This window comes from Blennius ocellaris, assembly GCF_963422515.1.
Source record: "Blennius ocellaris genome assembly, chromosome: 6".
Taxonomy (NCBI): Eukaryota; Metazoa; Chordata; class Actinopteri; order Blenniiformes; family Blenniidae; genus Blennius; species Blennius ocellaris.
The window spans coordinates 10,885,370-10,901,539 of NC_137655.1; the positions used below are offsets into that span (position 1 = coordinate 10,885,370).

A 16,170-nucleotide genomic window follows, 5' to 3' on the forward strand; every position below is an offset into this window, starting at 1 on the left:
TATATATATATATATATATATATATATATATATATATATATATAAACATCCAGGTGACATTTGGGTTTCAGTCTCATTTGTCATGATTGCATGTTTTCTATGTGCTTGCACAGAGTTTTCAGACACTCCTGTTTTATTTACAACCTAAAAGAAAAAATGTCTTTTGGGGATTTCTAGTCACTCTGACACCCGCTGCAGGTGTGATTGTCTGCCGCAGGAAAACAACCTGACCAGAGTTGCTAATCTAATCTCTCAGTGTAGCTCTGAATCGCATGTTGCATGTCATAAAATTCCATCTTCAAATACAATCAATTCGTGACTCACTTCTAATTAAAAATGTTGTCACTGCTGACAGCTGTCACCCTTTCGCGCGTCATGAGCGCTCCAAGAAAAGTGCACGTGGGAGATGGCAAAGAAGCTGTGACTGTCTGGAAGGAGAAGTCGGCCAAGTCTGTAACAAGCTATGGCTAACAGTTCGTCTGCAAGCTGCCTTCCAGCACCTTGTAAATTCTGCAAAGCGATGCTCTCTGAGATCATGTCAAACTTTCATGAGCACCAACAATGAGATTAACGGTGCTTCATATTGGCAAATCTCAATTTGTTTGGTTACTTCAGACTAAGGAGAGCACAGAGCAGGCTTATTTAATGGTGGTTTTGATTAGAGTTGTGCAATATTTTAATATGGTTAAATAACTAGTTACTTGGAAAAGCCACTTGGAATTCTTTCTGATTGTAAATCACATCGTTTTAATGTTATTATTCTGTTGCTGTGACAAATTGCTGTACTTGCAACATTTTGTGGGTCATTAGTTGGAAGTCAGATGACAGAGCACGCCTTGGTACGTTACGATATTTTTGGTACATTATGTTATTTTCAATTACAAGATGTGTTGAGGGGAGACAGCATGGGACGCAGTTTTGCTGTATGACAAAAATAAATTTGAACCGACTTGAAAAATTGTAACTGCCATATTCATTTCATGAGGGCAATCACTCTATAGTGTGTTTATGCGACGGAAAAAAGTGGCGTTAGAATAAAAATGGGTTATTTCCAACATAAAAAAAAAAAAAATCAAGATACATAATGAATATGGGAATTTGACTACAATACTGTGATTTTATTCAAAGAAAAAAACACACTGAAATTGTTTTTATTCTCGGGAATTAAAGTCTTGGGATCATCTCACTGCTATTCCAAACTTGTATTTACAACTATACTTCAGCAGCCAAGATATTTATAAACGTTCCCAGTTACATTGTAAGAGTAGATCAAACATGTTTTTTTCTGCCCCTTTCATGGCACGACATGATTCAGGCTTTCTTTTGGTAAACTTGACTTTATTACATTGTATTTGTGTATTTATTTATTTATTTGTAGCACTGCTGCTTTGCTAAAATTTTCTCTGAGTTCAGAGAGAGAAATAAAGTTAGAGAGATCAATTTCAGGAACAGGAATGCCATCCTGATGTCAAAACAATGCCAGCAGCAGCTGAGGCATCGTTTTCAGATACACACTCACACTCAGCAGTATCATTAACTTGGTTGAACTCTGCCACTACATCATGGAATATGGTTTAACAATAACAACCCCAGGGCAGATTTGTCATCAATTTGTCTTTTTTCCCCCTCCCTTTCAGAGGAAATACCCTTGATGCAGAGGGAGGCAGTAAACCTACAGAGAGCAAACCACAGTATCGCCTCATCAGACAGATGTGAAAGACTCCCTTGGGGAGTCTGAAAACCCTCTTGCCCATAAAGCTAAAGTATCGCAGATCTCCAGCCATCAGAGTAACTGGTGTGTATACAACAGGAGACAATAGCCTGCTTGGAATAATGGGAAAGACCTGCAGGCTACTGTATGGGGATGCATTATTCTTTTCATTATTGTGTAAATGGCCATAAAAAGGAAAATTCACCAGCTCTCAATAATAACAACAATGTTAATATTGATAATAATGATATTTAGCTTTATAGGAGAACTGAAAGTGTGTATGTAAAAGTACAGAGAAAACCAACCTTAAGGGAGCATGACTATATTTTCCATAATCATAACATGTAGCTTGAAATGCACCTACCTAAGCAAAGCTTGAAAGGCTGCAGCACATGAATAGAAATTGCACTGATATTTAGCATAATTGTTTTGAAATGGCTGTAAGATTTTAAGCTGTGTGGGAATTCATTGTCTTGGTTAACCACAGCTCCCATCCAGGTAATTAATTCAAGTGTGCATGCTTTAAACAGCGTGAACATAAAATTCAACTGGATTCCTGTCAATCCACCTCAGCAGCCCACACTCAGAGCAACAGGCTCCAAAATGAGACCTATAATGTGACAATGGGTAATGAGATACAGCAAGACGATGTATGAAAAATGCTAAACAGCATAGTACAATGTTCTTTTTTTATTCTAAAGTTGAGAGAACATTTAAAACTTCAGTTTCTTTTACAGAAATGGCAGGAGAATAACTGCTTTTCCATTCTCAGTCGCTTTTTAAAAACATGAGCTTCAGCTGCATTTCCATGTCATTCTCCATGATTTTTAATTCATAAAGTTCAAAGACGAAACAGAAACATCACTGGATATCATATTTCACCCACTGTGAACACACTCTGGTTTTCAACCATGGTCAATCGCCCCTGCTAAATAATGCCGTTTGTAGGGGTTTTAGGTTTGAGAAAAATGTATTACTCAACAAAATGCACCAAAAAAAAAAATGCACAAGCTTGATTTTCAGTACACTTTCCACTACTTAGTGAATGAAAGTTCACCTATCATGCAACAAACCACATCCTTTAACTTCAAACACATTATGAGTCAGAAATTGTAATTGAAATCCAAGCCTTACAAACAACCGTTTAAAAACAGTACAAAACACAAGTATAAGATTTCCGGCAAAATACAGGAGGCTTCAGGCTGACCTATTGCTAAAGAGATTAAAAAAATGTCATCCTTCAAACAATGGGAAAAACAGTAAATATTCAACAATAGTTCTGTTTAAAAATCACAAAGGAGCAAACAAAACCACGCAAAAGACTTGGAAAGCTTTATCAACATTGCCTTAAAAGAACTGACACAACATATATCTATAGTCAGAATTTGCCTGTGTGAATGTGCATGTATGAAACTGCTTTTGGGAGGGTGGGGGCTTTGCAAATAGATGGCTGCCCTCTGGGTCCTTTTGCATTATTAATATGAGGATCTGCGGTTGGGTTCTTATTCAGATATAATATCACTGCCACCTGCATGCAATTTCAAAATGATTTCTATGCAGCTCGCCCACCAACCAATTAATCTTCTTCATTGTTATTATTCTGGTGGATATTGAAAAAAAAAAAGAAAAAAAAAAGCCTTGCTTCTTTGCTTAAATGCTAAAAAATCCCATCCAGTCTGTGGAGACAGCTTTTTAAGGCAGAGCTGGGGGGCAAAAGCAATAAGGTAAATTGGACAAAATTGCTGTGAACATTAAAGTGGGCTCCAACAAACTACCCTGGGTCACTAATTATTGGTTTTACTACATTCACATATCAAACGTGAAACTTCAAAATGTTATTTGCAGTAATAGAGCAAAGTTTAATGCTGCTTTACTGAGTCCCTCCGCATCTAAATACTGCTGACAGGACGAGCCGGGAGCCAGGTTGATGGGAGCCCCACCGAATCGCGATTGTTGTCATGTTCTGAAATGTCAAAGTGTTTATTGGGCCAGGAAGGCGAGCTGGCATGCGTCTGCGAGTTAAATCTGTCATGTCGGCTGTCAATCACACATATACCCAATACATGTTTGAGTCAGCGTGCCCTGTGCCCAACAGTTCTGTGGTGTGAGTGGCCAGTGTGCAGGAAGCTCGAGCTGAAGAAGCTGTCAAAAGATCTCAACACTCCAGCACTTGATTTGAGGAGTTTATCACCATATAAAGTAATTCTAGGGTCTATATTGCACCTCTAATACATAGCTACGTTTGTGTAAAAAAATGGTTATCAAATGCAAATGAAATTGCTTATGTTTGATAAGAATTGTTTAACATTTTCACAGCCTAATAATTTGAATTAACCTGTAAATCTGAGAAAGACAATCACTGCAATTCATTCATTTTGTAGTTTGTATTCACATGACTCAAGGTTCCATTATCTATTTACTAATGAAAGATTACCAACATATGAGCAATTAAAAAACAACACTTTAGTAAAATGCCAATTAAACTTGTAAATCAAATACCAACTAATCACCAATATCTTTTTAAGGCATCACTAAATTATTGTTGTTGTTTGTCAGAGTGGATACACTTTCTTGATCATTAGCCATCACACAGATCATGATCAGCAATTTGTTTCAATCAAAATCTTTTTTCTACATTAAAAAAAGTTTTAAAACACAAAAATTGCCTGACCTTTACATAAACACAAACAAGATTTTCAATTCACATGTTCATCTTGAAAGGACACCAGAAGTCTTATCATCTGATTAGTATTAAATACTGATGTAGCCTCATCAGTGAAATTCATCAATTTGAGCAGCTTCAATAACTGCTGACAGCTGAAAGCACAAATACTTTGTTCAAATGTTGGAAGTAAAAATATTAAGAAAATAATACTCAATAATAAAGTTCAAACACTGAGGAGCAGGAAAATGCATGTCAACTTCTTTTAGGCTAACAACATACATATAACAGTTTATTGTGTCTATATTGGCCACTCTAAATATATACATGGCCTCCAGAAATTGTAATAGAGTATTGTTTTAGTGATAGTTTGAACACATTTTGGCAGCTGTGACAATGTAAAAGATGAACTTTCAACCCTTTTGATTGATAGGACAGTCTCGGTTTAGACATGTTCTTTTTTGTGTCTCTTAAGGTCATCCTACAGCATCTCCATTGAATAAAGGTCTGAGCTGAGACTGGCCTGGCATAAATACTGGATTTGCTTGGGATAAAATATTTACTCACCTGTTTGAGGCTGTTACATTCAGTGGAAGGTTTTCCCCTAGAGTATTGTGGAGTGTCACAGTGTTCTTCAGCAAAGCTTTGGTGTCTTTTTGCTGCAACTACTTTTGCAAGTGTGATTCTCCCAAGAACATATAATATCTCATAGTGTTGACCCGTTATTAGTGTATGTTATTTGTGTGAACCACCTCAGCTAATTTCTTCAGCTCATATGTATTTTATGACTCTGGAGTCTTCTTTGCAAAGTGTGACTTCCAAGAAGCTCAAAGCCATCTCCACAGATAAAGAATCTGTGGACTTCAGAGTGAAATCGCTTTTATTTATTTATTATAGATAGATGTTTGAGTGCTGAAAAAAGAAAACAACAAAGAAAACATTACACTTAAAATAGATGTTCCCATTAGAGCGGGCAGGTTATACAGTGCTCTCATATATCATAGGCTATATATCAAATATATAACACTGATATAGTATTGATCATACTTGGAAGCTTCAGCAATGCCATTATCATGATGTTATAGACAAAATAACTGAGCTTCTGCGAAGGTGGGGTATAACTGGAATAAGTGGACTTTGAAATAGTCCTTTAACAATAATGGCCATTGCCGAGCATGCGGTTCAACATTCAGCTAAAACAGACTACTTAACATGGCGCAACAAAGCAGAAGAGTTTCATTGTTTGTGCATGGGAATTGATATTTTGATTAAGAAATGTATTCATTAGATTTTCATTTTGGTTGTGAAGTAACTTTGATTGCTTTGAAAGGGACTTCAATTTCGTTCTCCACTTAAAGCAGAGTAGGTGTAAATCCTCCCGTACCCTCAAGCAAATCATGCCATTGATATATTGCATATTAAATTGCATATAGACAGTAAGACTTCCTGTGTTGTTATGGAGGTTACACTGTGTGTTTCACATACAGCCAGAATTGCAATGGGAGACTGAAGATGACAGGTGAGGAGGAGAAAAATCATGAGACAACTGTGCCTCTGTCCAGTGCGGCACTGGTATAGATGCATTTTCTCTGGAAAAGTAACAGCATTTTCTCATAGGTAGAGCCCCCTGGATCATCCCTTTGACTGAGCCTCAAAATGCCCTTGAACACCTCTGCACCGCTCAATTCCATTTCATCCATACCCAAGTGGTTTTAGGAATTACCTCATACAGTGTATTCGTGAAGCAATACGACCTGACATTTAGGTGATAGGGGATGTTTTCTGATTGCTTGAGCAGCCATGGATAATCATTTAACCCTCCATCAGATAAACTTTGCTGGGAAAGTGCACTTTCTTTGCTTTCTCAATATATATAAGCACGGACCTTCCTCAGACAACTTCATCTGTCTTTCAGGCATGAAATAGGGAGCTGTTGTATGCTGAGAAATTGGAAACAAAATGCTTCCTCAATTGGAGAATAAAGTGGACAAAATACTGCAGATCTCAGGGGCATCTGCCACTTCACTGAAGTTCTCCATCTTATACGGTGCCTTTTTTCATTAGAGGAGAGTGAAAATATCCAACATGTTGACAACAATGTCAATTTCCTTTGTGATGACGATTTGGGATTTCATTTAATTTCATTTCAACTTTAGAAAGCCTAAGCAGTGACTTTAGACTGCAAAGAGTGACCTTGACTCAGCGAGGTTATCTGCCACAAAACCCTGGCTTTTCATGTGCGTATGACAACAAGCAACTAGTTGTGAATATGAATATGTGAGACTAAACACAAATCGGAGACATATTTCACTTAGGATCACACTGGATTGGTGGTGAATTGTTGACAAACCTTGTTTGTCGCATCTGTCTTGCCCTGAATAAGTGAATGTTGTGCAATGGTTTTGAGAGACTTCTTGACCACATATATATGGTCCTCTACCCACTTCAGCAAAGTGCTTTGTTCTGAGAATTCAAGCAATATGTGGCTCATAAAATAAGTGCAGAAGCTACTCGAGGAAGACCAAACTGACTTTCTGGAGGCTCATTTCTCATTTCTCACACTTTCTAATTCACAGAAACTGAATTGAGAAAGGTTAGAGACATCCGCAGGGACTTTCAGGCCATTTCACAAAAAGATCGTATAAATGGAACTCTTGCAAGGAAATTTTTGAAAACCTGCAAATATTTCGAGGTATTTTGGAAACTTGCTGCCAAGTAAGAAGAGAGCTTTAGCGAGAATCCACTTTTAAGTATTGTGCGAGGCATTACAAGGTAAAATGTGACCAACTTGTTCTCCAACATCATCGTTAAAATTCACCACACTGCAAACCTTTTAAAGTCTGGATATAACAACTGATGTGAACCTGATTAAGTATGAAAAGAAAGGCTTTCATTGCGGAGCCAAGTAATAGAACTTCAACTAGAAATGAAAGAGACAAAACAGGTAAAAGCCATTTATATTAATGAGGGTAGAAGCTTCTGCTTACAATGGGGACCCGTGCCACAAGACCAGGGCAATAGGCACTGGCTGAATGACTGTCTGACTTCGAGAGATCCAATTAAAAATGTCTTTCATCGAACAATGACACGATGTAAGCCAAGATGACTTGGAGTGTAGACCAGTTTGTTTTTTTGTGTTCACTTATTATCCATAAATAACTCCTCTGTACTCCCTCGCCTGACATCACAATGGAAATGTGAGAGCTCCTTAAAATCAACACTGTCTGTACGCAAAGACAGCTGGGTCAGCTGATGCACTTCACTGATAAGCTGCATCCCCTGGAAAAATAAATGTATGTGCATTCACAAACACCACAGTTGGTTTACTGTTTATGACAGCATCTCAGAATCAAGTAAACAATCCTTTCGTCTCTGCTGGCTGATGTGTCGCTCCAGCCTCCCCGTTCCCTCCATCGGCTGTGTCTGTCTCACCCTGTCAGAGCACAAGTGATTGAAACAAGGCAGCAGTGGATACGTGGATATGTATGCAGGTATTCCCCGCAGTCACTCTAAACATTCATGCTGCAACAGCTCCAGGACCCCCACTGTTCTCTCCACAGAACTGTGGATGTACTGTAAAATACAAGTGAAAACTTTTTTCAGACTCACACCTCGGGAACAAAGAGATGTTGCAGATCATGTCAATAACAATCCATCTCCAGGGCTCTGACTGGTATATATAAGCAGGGTGTGATTCGGAGAGGTGTTTCCACGGATGGTTGGATGGGAAGAAAACTAGCTGAGAAAATCAGATCAAAAAGCACTAAGTACAGGGCACATTTAATTAAAACATTAATTACATCTTAATGTTTTAGTAAAAAATTCATGGAACAAGGTACTGCGAGGAAAGTGAAATGCAAGACCACAATAAATGTTTCAGGTGCATCGATAGGAAAGACGTACTGTAGCAAGTCTTTGCTCGTCCTTCAAAGTATCTAGAACCCCTAAGCAAATGAACATTTCATTGACATCATTGACATCGATGATGTGAGAATACAGTGCGCATTCAACCAATATTTACTAACTGATGTGAAGCAAACAATATGTGATATCATCGTAGGTGTGAACGTCCATGAGTGAAAATACATTTTAAGCACTTATTTCATCGATGAGTTCAGCAAGAAAAAATATTCAGTTATATAATGACAATCAAGCAATTTGTTTCGAAAAGTAATATACTAATATACAGATACTGCCACTGTTTTACCAAGTTCGTTTGAGTTACCATAGCAACACACCTCCAGTAGCCCCCGGCCCATTATTCAATTACATGGGGCCTATAGAGGGCGCTGAGGCTAATATGAATTATCCTGGAGGAGAAATTCAGCAGATTTCTGTCATTTCAGCATTAGTCTGTGTTTCACTGTTAATTTTCTCCATTCATGATGAGGAACATTAAATAAGTGGAGCGGAGGAGGCAAGGTGAAGCTATAGTAAGGCTAATATTCAACAGCATACTGAATCCACTTTGTTCCCATCAGGGTTTCTCTAGTTTTGATCGCTACATCTTAGAAAATCAAGCAACAATCTCTGAATGGACAACAACTTTTAAAGGATTTCAGGATACAAAATACTGTTTAAAAAAAAAAAGGAAGCGAAAAGAGAAAATCTCCTTCACTGTTCCATAGCTGAGGAACAGAGCTTGAATGTGCAGAAAGCCTGGTAATTAGCAGCTGAATTTTCCAAGGTTGACTAAAAGTACAACAGCAAAATAATTGAACAATTTCCTCTCTCGAGAAAAACCCTGACCATGATAAAAGCAGGTCACTGAGATGTTTGCATAAAAATTATATTGTACACTGACCAAATTTGCTCGATCTATATGTGCAAAATATCTACTATTCTGTAAATCATATAATTACAGACTCACCATAGCATCAGTGCTTGGCCTGAGCTTTACTGCATGAAGTTAAACACATATAACAAATGGGAAATTATCCATATTCAAAAGTATGGAAAAAAGTAACCATGGCATTTTAGAGGAATGTAAAGTCCAATAGGAATTGATGCTGCATTCACAAGGAAATGGGAACAGGTTGTTATTTCCACTGGAAAAAAGTATGCATTTAAGTTTTGTCTAACTCTGAGTTTCCTAATGGGAAATGTAGAGTTTTGGAAAGCTCGCAGAAGCTGGTATGACATGACTTGCATGAATTTTTCTTCATATTCATGGACATACATCACGACACTCCTGGTCACCACTTTGTTGAAATACACTTGTTTGTAACTATAATGCTTATAACAATATGCTTTATAGTTATAATAATGCTGTAGAGCAAATGCGCAGGAATGTAGTGTGAACTTAAAGCAATTTTGACCTTCTGAACTAGTAACCACCATGGTCCCCAGCTGTGACGACTCAGCATTACTGTGAAGTTCCCAATGAACAAAGGGAATGAGGGTTGATGGGTATTTATTTCTCACCTCTGACCTCCTCTGTGCTCGGCCTGGCCTTCGAGCCGGAAACAGTTGACAGCAAAGACAGTAAAAGTTCTTGTGTTAAGATAGGGACAGCAGGTGGAAAACCACTGCTGGTGTATCAGATCTGATTGATGAGAAGTAAATATCCGCTAAGCTCAGTAAAAAAAAGGGCTCAGCTGGTTTTTACCTCACCTGCTGTTTTAAATTGGCTACAAAAGCAAATTGGCCACCACTGTTCTTCCTGCCTTTGCTTCCTACTTGCTTTTCCAGTTTTAGTTTCATTTGCTTTATTATTATTATTAGTAGTAGTAGTAGCAGTAGTAGTAGTAGCAGTAGTAGTAGTAGTAGTAGTAGTAGTAGTAGTAGTAGTAGTATGTTAAGCCATAGCCAGTGTTGGAATGTTATTTGACATCATCGCGTTGTCTTTGTAATTGTATGGATGGAATATTTTTTATTAATTCATTTATTCTTTGTGGTTATTTCATTTGTTCAATTTTCTCTCAAATATATATATATTTTTTTTCAATTATAAGATGCAAGCAGGCATTTTTCCACTGAAGAGTCTTCCTGTTATGCATGGGGCACGCTTTTATTTTCAGGCAATTATTGCAAAGGAACTGCACATATTGTGCGATTAAAATTTTTAGCTGAAATCATCTTATATACTGAATAGAGAGAATGAGGAGAATAATTGTAAAATGTGTGGCAAGTAATGTACTGAATGTTTACAAAGAACATCTCACTAAAACATAGTACATGGCAATACATTACCTAGCTGGTGAAGCTGCTGCCAGTTAATTAGCTTCTCTGGAAGACCGAGTCAAGGCCAGACTACTCTCACACCAACCCCCCCCCCCCCCCCCCCCCCCCCCCCCACAAGCTGCTATAGATTAAAATTTAACTCGCGAACCAGTCACCACTCTAGATTGCCTCAAGATGTGAATGTGTGTGTGTAGATGTTTGTCTCTGTTTGACTGGCGACCAACTCCATCCTACCCTCCCTTTGCCCATAGGCCGCTGACATCAGCTCTGGCACCCTGCAACCTCACACTGGACAGGGCAGAACAGAACATGAATGGATTGTAACAACAAATAATGTAATAATGACCAATAACTTAGTACCTGCCAATAATGTTTTGGTCATTTTCAATATAATAACTAACATACTTGCCATTGGTGTAATAACATATTTGAGCCATTACCATAATGGCATTTTTCCAATCCTGTTATTACAATATTGAAGTAGCATTACACAACATGTTTTTAAACTGGACAACTGCAGGCAATAATGTAATAATACATAAATAAGGCTGCATTTCCTGAAAATAAAAGCTATTTGTTTTAAATGTTTTTAATGAATTGAATCGTTGCCAAATGCATTCATTGAGGAAACACTCATCTACTCTCCCAATCACAGTTGTAAAAATATATATTTTTTATATCATGTTTAAGTTATTACATGATTAGCTTTATTACATTTGGAATGACCAAAATAGATATGCCATTGGCAGTTATTGCATTATTGCCAATTAGTACATGCAAGACAACATTTTACTTTTCTCCAATTTTATAGGTTAATAGTTGTTTAAAGATCCTTCTCTACCTGTAAAGACCATAAATATCCACAGGCTTGAAGACAGTTGCTCTACAAGTGGCATCATGCTTGGTTTTTCTTCGTGTTAAAAAGTTATACAGTTTGATTTTCCTAATTTCATTAGCTGTGAACTTGTTAATCATAAGTTATATTAATGTACAGTAAATGGCCCATACAGTGATGGGAAGAAAATGAGAACTCCTGTTAAAGCTTGACATTTGCGTCACTTAACAACTTGGCTGTGCCTCGGCTATGGCTGTGAGTGAAAATATCCCAACATGCTTTCACGGTAAAGCCTGATAAGCCAATTAAGGCAGCAACAGTGACCAACTTGTCAACTTTCAGTAACAGTAAATACACCACATATAATTTCATAAGCCTATTTCCTCTAACCCAACAAAGCACCCAGTCCTCGCTGTCCTGTCAAAACTCATTAGACTCTACTGTTGGCTAATACATTTGGACCCACCACTGCCTTCCTGATAAACATACACATGATCCATTGTGACAGAATAATAAAACAGAGACAAAAAAGGGTGCAATTAGGTTTATAATCTATGGAGATGAGCAATTAATGCCTAGTAGGAAGCTGTGATTCTGATTTTTAATCAGGCCAGTGTTTTCTGTGCCTATAAACCTGATGATGGTCCCTGATGAATAATGCATGCTTCGTTAACACTGATGTTCCCATCGCCCAACATGATGATATGGCTGAGCACAACGGATCACATTATACCTGGCAGTTCATGTCCTGTAGTGCAACGGAAAACACCACTGATTTCCAGACTACAGCTGAGTTGGCTTTACGGTGATGAATTTGGTTGCTGCACAAAGTGTGGTTGAAAAATATATTTAGCAAAAAGTAGTATTACCGTGTATATTTTCTGGAATGAAGGTGGATGGAGCACAGCCTCATTAAACAATCACTGAGGCTCGCTAGCATGACTGACAACAACCTGACTGTACTGGTGCACCTTTTCAGAAAACTTGAGCAAGTTGGTTTCTTTTCGCTTCTGAGACAGCTGGTTTGGTTACCATTTCGTTTGTTTTGCTGCTCAGTGCTTCACGCATGCAATCACTTATGTTACCGATTCCACTAAAAACACACACACATCATTTCAGTTTTTCTCAGATGAAGAGTTCGTGATGTGTGAAGAGATGAGTGGATGAAGAGATGATCGTTTTACAGAAGGTTTAATAGTCTGTTGCTCTGATGCTAGTTTAAATGGTTTTTATTCAAAACATCTGGAAAGTCCTTTTCGCAATCTTTAAATGAAACTGATACTTACAGTTTCAATTTTAATTATAAAATGAGTTCCCGTTTTAAAAAAAATCTGTGTTCTTCCCAAAAAAGGGAAAAAAACAAACAAAAACAAATCAGACTAGGAAAAACTTTCCCTCTTACCCCCAGATTGTTCCTGTTCCTGCAGCAACCCAAAGCTTCCAAGTGCTTCCCAACAGAGGCCTGATCTATACTCAGTCTTAAATTATTATTAGTTTCCTCAAATAGTCAGTCACATTTAACTTTCCTGCATGTGAGGATTTATCTTTTTTGTCATGCCTATGCATCCAAGATTATGACAGACATAAGTCTATAATAATATAATCACAACTGTGATATAAATGTGTTTCCTACTCCTGATGCTGAGCCAATGCCCTGTGTATTTTTCAGATGTGTTGTGCCTCAAGACTCTTAAATTAAAGCCATAAATTGTTGTCAGATTTCCAGAGGTTGATGATAACCCTTTGACTTGAACCAGTGAAGGGAGCAGTGGCGCTTCTGGAAGCATACAGTGCAGTGGCTCTCCCGGGACCAGGGTTGGAAAGCACCGACTTTACTGCCACCGAGTATGATTATCTAAAACTGCTGAAGAAACAATTTCATGAAGCGGGAGTTATGTTTATTTGTTATTTTGCCAACCATGAGATCAGAAGCTAAAGGGATGTATGAAACTCCAGCCAGGTGCCGGTGAGCTCTGCAGAGGCTAAAGGTGGAAATCACAAGGGAAAAAGTAGCTTGACTCTTTCGAACAAAATCTCATTTCGCCAACAAGAACCTCTTGAAATGCCAACCAACACACTCTCTTTTTCAACAAAATGTGAAATGTAATAGTGACAATAATTATATTTATATCCTGTTGATATTGCGGTCTGATCCTATTTCATGCCGTCAGAGTGGTCCAGGTCAATTTCCCCCCGTTCCTTCATATGTCACATTAATAAGCAGCTGATTAAATAGTGTGGAGAGCATAGACACGCTCACTTATTAAAAAAAAAAAAATAATACATCATGCCCTGTTTAACATTTTACATAATACATGGCAATACAAGAGAAATTTATACTAAAACAAGTAAGCATCTTCCCCAATTGTCAATATACTCTTTGTGTTAATGAAGGAAATCTGTGATCTTACCTTCAGCGCTCACACAGGTAATATTGTGGACTGCAGATCCAGGACCACATGAACCTTCATTGGGAAGGCATCCTCCTTCTTGTTGGACCTGCCAGAGGTAGCAGGAAGGATCCTCACAGGGGATGAACTCCGTCAGATGAGAGCAAGTCCCCAGAGTACTATCGCTCTGCCATATCACGTCTCTTCTCCTTTGTCTGAAGCCTGTTGGAACAGAAAAGGTTGTCAGAGAAAACACACCGACATTTCTGCATGAAGCAAAACGCATATTGCGGTACCCTCTCAGGGCCGTCTATACTTCAAAACAATACAAACAATCTTGCCTGCAAATATGATTTACGAAGTAGTCATGGCTATATACTTTAATGCATGTCGTTTTATATCACCATCTCTTATCCAAAGATTACATGGTTCTTATATTTTAGGTATCATTTCAATGTAAAGGTAGGAACTGAAATAAGGAATGAAAACAGGCGTAAAGCACCTGTTTGTTCTGCTCATGTTTGCCAGTGCCAAGAACAAAATCTTTTCTCCACAAATTAAGTGTATAGCTGTGTCATAATTCTCTTTCAGCATAATGATGAAATCACGCTCAACATTCATCAGGAGTTAAAGTGTTTTATTTAATTAACATTTTTCCTCAATACTTTTTTTTTTAGAATCTAGCTAAAGTGAGATATCGTGTAATGGGGAGCAAGTACAAAGTCAAAATTATTAGGCTTAATTCCAGAACAAGGAGCTCTGCACAGTGTGATGTGCTACATAAACTTAAAAACGCAGTAAAACACAGAATCCATGAATATGATTTTCACATAAAGGTATTTGATATTTTAAATTAGCAAAGCTGCAAGGTAACCCTAACCTTACAGAAATGACTCTTGGCAACATATCCTGATCAGCCACAACACTATGTCTACCTGCCCAGTCTGATCAGAGACTTCATCTTTGGAGGTGTGTTGTGGTATTAAGCAGTAGCAACCAAGATGTCCCCACCAGATCCCATGAGTGCTATAGGTTGTGAGGTGGAAACTTAGGCTTTCCATGACCCTGATACCAGTACCTGCGATTGCTTTCTTGAACCATCCTTTTCACACATAATGACATTGCACACTGGGAACACCCTACAAGAGCTGAAGTTTGGAGATGCAGATCACAGATAATCTTGTCAAACCTGCTCAAACTGTTATGTCAATGTTTGTAGTGCAACAGTTTTAAGAAAATAAATGTATATTTACTGCCTAATACATCCCACCTGTACAAAAGACACAGGTAAAATGTTACATAATTCACCTTTCAGTGATCTTAATGCTAAGGCTGATTATCATACGCATGCCGCTCAATCCCTTTGAATCACTGAGATGTTTTTTTATTATTTCATGCTCACTTTGGTAAGGAAATCATTAAACTGGTAGGTTTAAGATGCTGTACATGGTTCATTGCCGTAAATAGTCTTGAAGAAAAGATCCAAATGTAAAGCAATGTTGCATCAAATCCAAACTCACTTCATCATATTACAATGGATCCCACCCTGCTCTATTCCCAGGGGAAGTGTATGAAGTAATGATTGAAGTGTCATAGCAAAGGAGAAAGGGTGTTACAAAAATGTGACTGAGTAGGGTCAAGTTGAAGTAGCTGTGTAGTTTTTTGTTTTTTTCACTGACACCTGCCTGTCCAATTACTGAGTCTCACTTTCTTGTTGCCACTGCTGCCGTTTCTGTTTCTAAACTGGGCTCCTCTGCCGGAGTTATATTGACTCCTCACTGGCATATCCTGAAATGAAAAGAAGCAAAATACTGGAGACCCTCTGTGGCTGCCACTCAAAATGATCTCAGTTGCTTGGCACTGTAGTTCAGTATTAATATCTGTGACACTCATTACTGAATATTTTGATCATCTACTTGAAAGTTTTACTAGCATCTAAGGATCATGATTGAACATTTGGAGACTTGCTTTGTGCTTAATTTTAAAGGGGGTTCAGTGAAATATTCAGTGAAATGTTTGGAGCCCCAAAAAAACCCAACTGTCATATGCAATAATGAAAAAATAAAACATTCCTCCACTGTCAACTGTGTCAACTAGCTCAAAACGTTGCTATTTGTTCACCGGGGGACAACCAACTAGGAAAATCTCAGTGGTCAGTCGGGAAACTGTGAATGTCCAGGACACACAGTCACTGAATCATCTGTTAAAAGTTTATTTAAATGACAGGAAGTCATCCAGCAGCATAAAGCTAATTATGACCCCTTCATTTCAATCAGATGTGCTGCAACAGGTAGACACCTAAATCCACACATAAGTGAACAATACTGGTCTAAAATGTCATGTTTACTGAAAATAACCACCAGAGAATGCAGCTCTTTACATCATCAAA

The 16,170-nt window shown here is 38.0% G+C and overlaps 1 protein-coding gene across 1 annotated transcript in view; it reads right to left on the minus strand.

Moving 5' to 3' along the window:
* Positions 1–16,170, minus strand: part of thsd7ba (thrombospondin, type I, domain containing 7Ba) — a gene marked incomplete at both ends in the record, with an annotated part of 155,919 nt that overhangs the window by 80,006 nt on the left and 59,743 nt on the right. The window contains one exon of the mRNA XM_080498156.1: positions 13,803–14,003. Coding sequence (XP_080354282.1) covers positions 13,803–14,003 — 201 coding nt within the window. The remainder of the gene's footprint in view (positions 1–13,802; positions 14,004–16,170) is intronic.